General features: G+C 48.6%; 1 protein-coding gene across 1 annotated transcript in view; it reads right to left on the bottom strand.

Moving 5' to 3' along the window:
* The window catches only part of RAD21L1 (RAD21 cohesin complex component like 1), a 744,671-nt gene that overhangs the window by 237,248 nt on the left and 495,020 nt on the right, over positions 1-12,403 (bottom strand). The window contains exon 9 of the mRNA XM_030213443.1: positions 6,181-6,288. Within this exon, the coding sequence (XP_030069303.1) occupies positions 6,181-6,288 (108 nt within the window). The remainder of the gene's footprint in view (positions 1-6,180; positions 6,289-12,403) is intronic.

Here is a 12,403-nt window from a genome sequence, read left to right as displayed (position 1 = left end):
GAAGAGGTTGAGCAGGTTCAAAGCGCGATTTCCCCAATATGAGCCTTGCAGCTGTGTTTTGGACTGTCTGAAGCCTTTTCAGTATGTAATCCCGGCATCCAGCATAGATCCCACTGCAGTAGTCTATATGTGATAGGACTAGCCAGTGAACAAGGGTACGGAAAAGCTCTCTGGTTATGAAATGCCACCCTGTCTCCACAGCTGACCACTGACCCTGAGCATAGTGGCTGAGGCAATGAGCCCCCCACCCCGAAAGGCTGGCATCCATGATCACCAGAAGCCATTGAGGGGCTGATAGGGGCATTCCTCACCACAGGTTGTCATCAGAGAGCCACCAAGTCATGCTGTTTCTCGCCGCTGGCACCCAGGGTAGCCAGCGCTGATATTACAGCTTCATAGGTAACCAATGATTCAGCAAGGCAAGTTGGAGCGGCGCATGTGCGCCTTCACCTACGGCACCACCTCCAGGGTGGCCGCCATCAACCTGAGCACTTGCACATAATCCCAAGCACGGGGCTGAGGTAAGTGTAACAAGAGATGCACCTGACTCTGCATTTTGAGCTGTTGGGAAGGAAGACACAGCCCAAGGCTGTGTCGAAGCAAACTCCCAAATATTCGAGAGACTGTGAGGAGATTAGATGACTTTTGGTTAAATTCACGACCCATCCAAGAGGCTGCAGAACTTCGACTACCCGGTCTGTAGCTCGCCAAAATCTCCTGTTCCGAATCCAAATGGATTAGCCAATTGTGTAGGTACGGATGAACTCTGACCCCATCTTTTCGCAATAACGCAGCCACCACCATTACCTTGGAGAAAGTGTGATGCACTGTGGCCAGGCCAAACGGTAAGACACGGAATTGAAAATGCCGTCCCAGAATTGCAAAGCATGATAAACGCTGATGGGGAGGCTAAATTGGGATATACAAATAAGCCTCCTTGAGATCCAGTGACGTGAGGAACTCCCCTGGCTGGACTGCTGCTATGACGGATCTTAAGGTCTCCATGCGAAAGTGCCATACTCTCAGAGACTCATTGATTCTGCGCACCGGTCTGAAAGTTCCTCCTTTCCAAGGATCCACGAAATAGATTGAGTACCAATCTGAACAAAGCTCAGGCTGCGGAATGGATACCACAGCCCCCAAATCCAGCAGCACCTGCAACGTGTTGTTCACAGTAGTGGTGCAGCATGACTTCAAAAAGGCGTCTCCTATGGGTACAGAAAACTCCAACCAGTATCTGTCTCTGATCAAATCCAGAACCCACTGATCTGAAGTAACCTTGGTCCACTCTTCCTATAACAGGGACAAACGGCCCCCAATGTTGGGCACGAAGAATGGACCGGCACCCCATCATTGCGCTGAATGTCCCTGGGTTACTTGTCTTTGGGCGGAACCCACGGATCTCTTGTCTAAGCGAAAGGAGGAACACTGCTGAAACTTGGAATGCTGAAAAGAGCCCGAAACTCGCCATGGATGGTAACGGCGGACTTCCCAAAACTGAGGCTTAGAGGACAAGCCCCTAATCGAAGACTTGTTTGTCCTTAGGGAGATGCTGAGATTTAGAATCTCCCAGATCCTTAACAATGTTTTCCAATTCTTCCTCAGCCTCCCCCGGAATGGCAGTTTCACCAGGCGCTGCTTAGAGGCCATATCTGTCAACCAATGGCGAAGCCACAGCAACCACCTAGCTGTTACCATTAAGGCCATCTGCTTAGCAGATGCCCTTACCACATCATAAAGGGCATCCGCCAAATAGGCTAAACCCCACTCCATGTGAGAAGCCAGTTCTGTTAGAACGAGGGAAATCTCCGCAGACTGCTCCACAGCCTGTTGAAGCCATGCTCTGGCAGCATACGAACTACATATGGAGGCTTGTAAAGCAAGGGTGGAGACGTCAAAGGAACACTTAAGATTAGCCTCCAAACAACGGTCCTGCATATCTTTCAGAGCAACCCCCCCCCCCCCTTCAACAGGGAGAGTGGCTTTTTAGTTACCGCCGTCACCAAAGTGTCCACCTTTGGCAGTGCAAAAAAGCTCCAGATGAGCTTCTGTACTAAGTTGCCCCAGAACACTTCCCCTACCGGGTAAAGGCCAGCCATAGCCCTAGCCACCTTCATGCTCCCATCTGGATCAGTCAACTGAGCCGTAATAAGCTCTTGTATGGCCTCATGCATAGGAAAAGCTTGGGCAGGCTTTCTAGTTAACCGAAGAGGCAGCTGCCACCTCCGGGTCCTCAATGTTTAGAGCCTGTAGTGCGTCAGAAATCAACACAGGGAGCTCATCGTGATGAAAAATGCAGACTGCCTTGGGGCCATCCTGCTCTCCCTCGGGAACCCTTCAGTTCTACCCTCAAAGGCCTAGAAGACTCCCCCAAGCCCCCAAAGATTGACTGGGGAGGAGAATGAGGAGCCAGAGCGCCAGCTTCAGACACAGAAGAAACCCTCCTGCATTTGAGGTCAGGAGGGTCTAAAGGGAGAGCCGGCCCGGCCTCCCCAACAGGGAAGGAGACCTCATGGACCGTGGAGATGGGGGGGGGGGGGGGGGTGGCAGGGACAGATCCTGCACTTTTGGGAGAGACTTCTTCAATAAAAAAGCCTGGTGCATAAGCAGAATAAATTTGGGGGAGAAAAAGTCCCCCTGAGTGTCTGTCCCAAGTACTCTGATAGAAACAGGCCCCCCGAGAGTCCCTCACTGGCAACATGCCTTCAGCAAGCGCCCTTGTTAGCCTCCTGAGCTCCCCAGCCTGTGGTGCCGAGAGCTCCATGTCCCCCGATGAATCCAAGATGGTGCTGGCACTAAGACCCGGTGTGCGGGAAAAGTCCGCGTCGGTAGACACTGCCGAACCTCTCGAGCCCTCTGCACAGTTTGTGCTGCACAGCCCCGCTGCAGTTTGCCTCTTGCCGCAGTGGGAGCATCATTTTACCACTTCTGCTGCCATTAAGATAAACGCTGGAGTAAAGCAAGCAACAAACCCTGCCAGCCGCGGGAACTCCCAGGAGGTGCTCAGGATGGTGATCCAACCTCCAAACACCCGGTCGGGCAGAACTCGGGTCTTATCTCCAGTGTTTCCCCCCCCCCCCCCCCCTCCATTTTTTTGTTTCTTTTGTTTTTGTCTGTGAGGAAAGTAAGAGGCAGATAGAAGGCACAGGCACAGCACACCTTGGGACAATCAGGAGACGGGAAGAGGTGGGGTAAGGCAGGGACCTGAAACCAAGTATGCCTTCAAAGTGGGCACCTTCAGCCACACACCCCATGCTCAACTGGCCAAAGCCCAGGAGCCTCCCACAGAGCCGAACCTAGGAGCTGGAAGAATTCTGTCCACCACCTGCTGGAGACAGAGATATACTGTAGAGGGAAGGAGCTGAACGTCCAGAGTCACTACCTTCTTTCTGTGTTCTCTATCTCCACCTGCTTGTAGGTGGACATAACCACCAGTTCCTGGATTTATCTGCTGCTGGCAATAAGGAAATGTGATTTTTTTGTTTACACATTCTCACAAAGTTCCTGTCTCAGGTACTATTTAACTACATCTGCATTGACTTGGGAACCTAACATACAAGACTTGTTGAGAAGTCCTTGTCAAAATGGCTCCCCAAGCTCTGACAATCCCCAGTGGTGCTCCTTGGTTCACATTCACACAACCAATCTTTAGTTTTTGGTTTGTTTCAGTCAAAACCAGGCAATAAGATTCAGCTGCAGTTTCAGTTTTGGCCAAAAGTGTTTAGACAATTTTGGTAGCAGTTTCAGTTTTGGCTGAAATTGAAAAAAGCAGTTTCGGTCGGCCTCCACTCAGAGGCCTGCCTCAGAAGAATCCCATTCTGTGAAAATTGCCTGGCGAATGGGAAATGCCTTTGAGGGTTTTCTCATCCCCTCTAGGATAGGGTTCCCCATTGGCAGAGCCTCCTCGACAGGTGCCATCAATATACTGAGGGCATCCTAGGATCTTGTGATGAATGCAGGCAGATCTTCTCTTCTGAAGAGACGCACTATAGAGGGATCCTCTCCATCTACAGAAGTTCACCCTTTTCCAAGGGTTCTCCTAGTAAAGCAATCTTTGTTGCCAGAGCAGCCTGATCCAATAGCAGTGCAGGGGCTGTAGATTTGAATGTCCCAGTCTCAAATATGTTCACCCACTGCCTCCTGCTTGCTCTGCTATTATCCACGCTGTGGAGATTGAAAGAGTAATTGGAAGGTCCCGATCTCTCTGAGAAAGCTTATGGAGAAATGCCCCCATGGAGCAATAATATTAACTCTGGAGAGAAAGGAACCTTTGTTCCCAGGGATCCTCCAGAAATCTCCTGTGGCTCCAAGGAATCGCCTCTTGATGAGAAAAGCTGCTGAGGAGGAACAGCTGACAGACGTCCTGTTCCTGTTTCAGGCTTGAGGGGATCCAAACTTAGAATGGCCACCATTCTTACATTTATTGACAGACTCACTCAGGCCTATATAGCTGAATCAGAAAGTACTACCTCAAGAGATGACTTCAGCAGGTAGGATCCTGTCTATTCTCCACAGTCTCCAACTCATCAAACTGTGAGCAAGGAACAGCCTGACAAGCACTGCAGAGTCCCAAAGAACTGCAGCCACTGCCACTAGGAGCAGTATCTTCATGTGCTCTGCCAAGGCCTCCATAGTGCTGCTGACTGAAATAACAGCTACCCGCTACTAAATCTTTACATGAAAGTAAGTGGCTAGGACTAGGACAGCTGACCCAAAATTTGTTTTGGTTCCTCTGCTGCTGTAAGAAACTCACCCCTTCTCACTGGAACAGTTTTCCAACTGGCTCAGAGCAGGCCTCACAGCACACTCCCAGGAGCCTGCACAGTCTGTCCGTCACCATCTGCTGCAGACACAGAAATACTGAGAGGATTAAGCTACACATGCCCTTTATAAGGCAGGGCACATGACTCTTTTGTTCTCTGTCTCCATCTGCTAGTTGACAGATGTAACTCACAGGTTCTGGTCTAGTCCAATGGGGACAAAAAGGAAGAAGCTGTTGCTCTTGCAATAGACCATGTACAGGGACTGCCACATGGCCTTTGAAGCTTCTATGAATTTTAAAACAGCACATACATCAGATCCAAGTTCTGTTTATTGTTTGGAGAAAAAGATCATTCTTAGCAGAAGGCGGGGAAGGGTCGGAAGGAATGCTGGCTTTCAGCAATGACCACCAAACTTGGACAGCCAAATCTAGACAGTGCCACAATATCTGGCTAGCTAGATCCTCCTCCCTCCTGCACTAAGGAGAAAGTTCAGTAATAGAGCCAATGGCTTCCCCTGCCATCCACCCTTCCTCCAGTATAAAGGCAGAAGTTCATTTAAACATCTGACATATTCCCTACTATTCTCCTCCCTTTTACCATCTGAAAAATATTACACCCCCACCCCTCCTTAGAAAAATCCAAAATTTAAAGTCACAATAGAACTCACTCTTGCCTCTTACTGGCTTGGGGGCTGGTATTGAAGGGTTTTGCCAGATAAAATCCAAGATTTGAATTTTTTCTCTACTCTCTGCCTAAATTTGTCTGAGAAACTTCTTGCCTTATAACTTTAGCTAGTAAACAGAGACAAAGATGGGAGCATTTCCAGGGCATGATGAAACTTTATCTAGCCAGCCCTATATCAGCGCTTGCCAGATAAAGGCAAGGAGATATGAATATCTTTCTATAGTTATCTGAATACTCTATCCAATGTAATCAGCAGCAGACTTTTCCGGATCGTCACCATTAAAATCCATAAAAGGTTGCCCAGATAATTTCATGCAAGCTAACTTGACTGCTTACTAAATCTGAGATACTTGGTGTCCAGTATTGCTGTGACTGTTGTAACACTGAATGTCAACCCAGCAGGAATAAATGGGGGCATAGACAGTGCATTTTGAGGGCATACAAGTCTCAGTTATAGACTACTGAAGATATGAGGGCTTAAGTGTACTCCTGCTATTAAGATTTAGGTAATGAAAACAATTAAATTGGCCTATGTCAGAATAGCATTTTTACCATCAACAATTACTAACTTGTCACAAAGTTCATTTCTAGACAATTTTGTATACAGATTCCTGTTGAATACTGTTTAAATGTTCTTAAATTAACATTGTATATCATGCATGCCACAGTACAGTACTGGGATATACATTTGCACCTGTGCCCAAACTAGTTGAAAAACCCCTATCCTCTAAACCTGTAATATCAACTGGTTGAAGAGCAAATTCTTCATCTTCATCCAGTAAAAGCGTAGTTTCATTCAGTAATGTGTGACTTTCTGCTGGAAGAATCGATGCTGCATTGTCTGAATATATTTTCAAACATCTCATCAACAACAAAATATTATTACTCAATGTAATAACAAAGAAATGTTATCAGAAAAGGGGCCCTTTTATGAAGCGGCAGTAGCTAACCACTGCGTTGCCATGCGTTAAATCGGCCCTACTACCGCTTCGATCAGGAGCCCAGCAGTAGTTCCAGCTTCTGGCATGCAGGTAATCAGGCAGCGCTGCATACTACCCAGTTATCGCTGGGCTACCACCAGAGCTCCTACCGCCTCCTAAATAGGAGGTGGTAGGGCTCCCCCAGGAAATGGCCGCACAGCAAGTGTTTATTTTTATTATGAACTGTAAACCGCTCAGGGGTTCATTCCAATGAGCAGTATATCAAACTTGAAATAAACTTGGAAACTTTTTTAACTTACCACACGGCCATTTCCTTTTTTTTTTTTTTAAAGCCTTTTACCAGCAGCAGTAAAGGGGCATCTTTTACCGCCGTTTGGTAAAAGGGCCCCAAACAGCACCAGGTTCATGTGTCTATCTGGTTTTCCTTCCTACTGTAATACTGTGGACATTACTTGGCTCAGGACTTTACCAAGCTTATCTATCATTAAGGACCTTGTAGTTCTTTATGCATTTTAATTTTTTTTATTTTTAAAGTTTATTTATATTTTGTAATAAGACAAAGTAAAACAGAAAAATAGGCATAGTAATCTAGCTTATAACATACTGTGATCCTTCAGCATGTCACCATGAAACATGTGTTCTAAAATATAAACATAAATCTATAATTCAAACCCCTTTACCCCCACCCATTAAATCCCCCTTATCCCCAACCTAAACTCCTAAAATTATATAGAAAGGAGGATCCTAAGGCATTCCCAAAACATCAATATAAAGTAGCTGCAGCCATTGAGTATAAGCGTCCCACGTTTTTTGAAAATTCAGGAGCTTATTTCTCTTAAGTGCATTGAGTTTAGATATCAAACAGATGTGGCTGAGCTTCGCCAATAGCACAGAACATCCTGGAATCTCTGGTTTCTTCTGTGCTGAGGCCAAGACCAAGTGGCCAGCCATAACAACATGATGAACAAAGTTTCTGCTACACAGCAGAAGTTTGCAGAGGCCCTATATTGAGCAAACACTCAGCAATAGTCTTGTCCAACTGTACTTCCCAAAATTTCAGACCACCAAAACCATTACTTTGTCCCAATAATTTGTGCTTTAGGCAAAACCACCAAATATGTAAAAGGTGTCCTATCCTCCACATGTCCTCCAGCAGAGATCATTTCCCTGTCCATACATAGCTTTTAGACGTGAAGCTTTTAGACCACTGATATAACTCTTATAACCATTTTCCACTATGTTAGACGCTATAAAACACCCACACAAACTTTGTATATTCCTCTCCCAATCCTTAGTCTCAAAGGTAGTTCCTATTATGCCCTCCCAAGCCTCCAATATTATATTTCATCAGTAAGGGGACTTGCTCCCACTACCGCTACCCTCTTGTACTGCCCTTTCAAGAAGTGTTTCATTTAGCAACAATTCCCTCCAAGCCCTTCAGTGTATGAAATCAATTACTACTATAGGGAAAAACATCTCTTTGTCCAAGGCTAAACTCATCTCTCAGATCGTTATAATCCACTAGTACATCATCTACAAGTTGACCCAAGGTACAAGGCCTTTCCCTTCCCAAGTTTTATAAATCGCATCCAGTTGCCCTGATGGGAAACCTTCAGCACAGGGAATGGAGACTGCAGAAAAATATGTTCTACCCTTCAATAATTTAAGACAAATTTTAAGCCAAAAAATGAGTGTCAATCACAAAATAGGATTCCCTATGTGTCTCACTCAACTCAGCTAAGACAGGGGATTACTCCCAAGGGAAACCCTCCCCTCCCCCAATCAAAATCTGTTCTATCTGTACCCCGATTTTATGACTATCCTATATCAACAGGGGATATATATTTAAGCTGTGCCACTTGACAGTAAAGCGAATGCTACATACCTGTAGAAGGTATTCTCCGAGGACAGCAGGCTGATTGTTCTCACTGATGGGTGACGTCCACGGCACCCCCTCCAATCGGAATCTTCACTAGCAAAGGCCTTTGCTAGCCCTCGTGCGCCCATGCGCACCGTGCATGTGCGACCGTCTTCCCACCCAAACCGGCTCGTGTTCGTCAGTCCCGTATGTAGCAAAACAAAGACAAAGGAAGACAACTCCAAAGGGGAGGCGGGCGGGTTTGTGAGAACAATCAGCCTGCTGTCCTCGGAGAATACCTTCTACAGGTATGTAGCATTCGCTTTCTCCGAGGACAAGCAGGCTGCTTGTTCTCACTGATGGGTATCCCTAGCCCCCAGGCTCACTCAAAACAACAAACATGGTCAATTGGGCCTCGCAACGGCGAGGACATAACTGAGATGACCTAACATCTTATCAACTAACTGAGAGTGTAGCCTGGAACAGAATAAAAATGGGCCTAGGGGGGTGGAGTTGGATTCAAACCCCACAAAGATTCTGAAGCACCGACTGCCCGAACCGACTGTCGCGTTTGGGTATCCTGTTGCAGCCAGTAATGAGATGTGAATGTTGTGGACAGATGACCACGTCGTGCTTTGCAGATCTCTTCAATAGTGGCATGACTTCAAGTGGGCCACTGGCGCTGCCATGGCTCTAACATTGTGAGCCGAGGACATGACCCTCAAGAGCCAGCGCCAGCCTGGGCGTAAGTGAAGGAAATGCAATCTGCTAGCCAATTGGATATGGTGCGTTTCCCCAAAGCCACTCCCCTCCTGTTGGGATCAAAAGAAACAAACATTTGGGCGGGACTGTCTGTTGGGCTGCGTCCGCTCCAGATAGAAGGCCAATGCTCTTTTGCAGTCCAATGTGTGCAGATGACTTTCAGCAGGGCAGGAATGAGGACAGGGAAAGAATGTTGGCAAGACAATTGACTGGTTCAGATGGGAACTCCGACACAACCTTTGGCAAGAAACTTAGGGTGAGTGCGGAGGACTACTCTATTATGATGAAATTTGGTATAAGGAGCATGAGATACTAGAGCTTGAAGCTCACTGACCTCTACGATCTGAAGTTACTGCCACCAAGAAAAGACCTTCCAGGTCAGTACTTCAGATGGCATGAATTCAGTGGTTCAAAAGGAGGTTTCATCAGCTGGGTGAGAACGACATGAGATCCCATGGACACTGTAGGAGGTTTGATGGGGGCTTTGACAGAAGCAAACCTCTCATAAAGCGAACAACTAAAGGCTGTCCCGAGATCGGCTTACCTTCCACACGGTAATGGTGTGCACTGATTGCGCTAAGGTGAACCCTTACAGAGTTGGTCTTGAGACCAGACCTCAGACAAGTGCAGAAGGTAGTCAAGCAGGGTCTGTGTAGGACAAGAGCGAGGATCTAAGCCTTGCTGTCACACCAGACGGCAAACCTCCTCCATAAAAAGAAGTAACTCCTCTTAGTGGAGTCTTTCCTGGAATCAAGCAAGACACGGGAGACACCCTCCGACAGACCCAAAGAGGCAAAGTCTACGCTCTCAACATCCAGGCCGTGAGAGCCAGAGACTGGAGGTTGGGATACAGAAGTGCCCCTTCGTTCTGGGTGATGAGGGTCGGAATACACTCCAATTTCCACGGTTCTTCGGAGGACAACTCCAGAAGAAGAGGGATGCAGATCTGACGCGGCCAAAAAGGAGCAATCAGAATCATGGTGCCTCGGTCTTGCTTGAGTTTCAACAAAGTCTTCCCCACCAGAGGTATGGGAGGATAAGCATACAGCAGGCCTTCCCCCAATCCAGGAGGAAGGCATCCGATGCCAGTCGGCCGTGGGCCTGAAGTCTGGAACAGAACTGAGGGACCTTGTGGTTGGCTCGAGATGCGAAGAGATCTACCAAGGGGGTGCCCCACATTTGGAAGATCCGGCGCACTACTCTGGAGTTGAGCGACCACTCGTGAGGTTGCATAATCCTGCTCAACCTGTCGGCCAGACTGTTGTTTATGCCTGCCAGATATGTGGCTTGGAGAAACATGCCATAACGGCGAGCCCACAGCCACATGCTGACGGCTTCCTGACACAAGGGGCGAGATCCGGTGCCCCCCTGCTTGTTGATGTAATACATGGCAACCTGGTTGTCTGTCTGAATTTGGATAATTTGGTAGGACAGCCGATCTCTGAAAGCCTTCAGAGCGTTCCAGACCGCTCGTAACTCCAGGAGATTGATCTGTAGACCTTGTTCCTGGAGGGACCAGCTTCCCTGAGTGTGAAGCCCATCGACATGAGCTCCCCACCCCAGGAGAGACGCATCCGTAGTCAGCACTTTTTGCGGCTGAGGAATTTGGAAAGGGCGCCCCAGAGTCAAATTGGACCAAATCGTCCACCAGTGCAGGGATTCGAGAAAACTCGTGGACAGGTGGATCATCCTCTAGATCCCCAGCAGCCTGAAACCACTGGGTAGCTAGGGTCCATTGAGCAGATCGCATGCGAAGACAAGCCATGGGAGTCACATGAACTGTGGAGGCCATGTGGCCGAGCAATCTCAACATCTGCTGAGTTGTGATCTGCTGGGACACTCGCACCCGGGAAACGAGGGACAACAGATTGTTGGCCCTTGTCTCTGGGAGATAGGCACGAGCCGTCCGAGAATCCAGCAGAGCTCCTATGAATTCGAGTCTCTGTACTGGGAGAAGATGGGACTTTGGATAATTTATCACAAACCCCAGTAGCTCCAGGAGTCGAATAGTCATCTGCATGGACTGTAGAGCTCCTGCCTTGGATGTGTTCTTCACCAGCCAATCGTCGAGATAAGGGAACACGTGCACCCCAAGCCTGCGGAGCGCTGCTGCTACCACAGCCAGACACTTTATGAACACCCTGGGCGCGGAGGCGAGCCCAAAGGGTAGCACACAGTACTGGAAGTGACGTGTTCCCAGACGAAATCGGAGATACTGTCTGTGAGCTGACAGTATCGGGATATGCGTGTAAGCATCCTTTAAGTCCAGAGAGCATAGCCAATCTTTTTCCTGAATCATGGGAAGAAGGGTGCCCAGGGAAAGCATCCTGAACTTTTCCTTGACCAGATATTTGTTCAGGGCCCTTAGGTCTAGGATGGGACGCATCCCCCCCTGTTTTCTTTTCCACAAGGAAGTACCTGGAATAGAATCCCAGCCCTTCTTGCCCGGGTGGCACGGGCTCGACCGCATTGGCACTGAGAAGGGCGGAGAGTTCCTCTGCAAGTACCTGCTTGTGCTGGAAGCTGAAAGACTGAGCTCCCGGTGGGCAATTTGGAGGCATGGAGGCCAAATTGAGGGCGTATCCTTGCCGGACTATTTGAAGAACCCAACGGTCAGAGGTTATAAGAGGCCACCTTTGGTGAAAAACTTTCAACCTCCCCCCGACCGGCAGGTCGTCCGGCATGGACACTTTGATCTCGGCTATGCTCTGCTGGAGCCAGTCAAAAGCTCGCCCCCTGCTTTTGCTGGGGAGCTGTGGGGCCTTGCTGAGGCGCACGCTGCTGACGAGAGCGAGCGTGCTGGGGCTTAGCCTGGGTCGCAGGCTGTCGAGATGGAGGATTGTACCTACGCTTACCAGAAGAGTAGGGAACAGTCCTCCTTCCCCCATAAAAATGCCTACCTGATGAGGTAGATGCTGAAGGGTGCCAGCGGGAGAATTTGTCGAAAGCGTTATCCCGCTGGTGGAGCTGTTCTACCACCTGTTTGACTTTTTCTCCAAAAATGTTATCCGCACGGCAAGTGGAGTCCGCAATCCGCTGCTGGATCCTATTCTCCAGGTCGGAGGCACGCAGCCATGAGAGTCTGCACATCACCACACCTTGAGCAGCGGCCCTGGACGCAACATCAAAGGTATCAAATACCCCTCTGGCCAGGAATTTTCTACATGCCTTCAGCTGCCTGACCACCTCCTGAAACGGCTTGGCTTGCTCAGAAGGGAGCTGGTCCACCAAGTCCGCCAGCTTCCGCACATTGTTCCGCATATGGATGCTCACGTAGAGCTGGTAAGACTGAATCTTGGCTACGAGCATGGAAGAATGGTAGGCCTTCCTCCCAAAGGAGTCTAAGGTTCTGGGGTCTTTGCCCGGGGGTGCCGAAGCATGCTCCCTAGAACTCT

This window comes from Microcaecilia unicolor, chromosome 8 (assembly GCF_901765095.1).
Source record: "Microcaecilia unicolor chromosome 8, aMicUni1.1, whole genome shotgun sequence".
NCBI lineage: Eukaryota > Metazoa > Chordata > Amphibia > Gymnophiona > Siphonopidae > Microcaecilia > Microcaecilia unicolor.
The sequence above is the reverse complement of the archived record's forward strand: the minus strand, read 5'-3'. Positions and strand labels throughout refer to the sequence as shown.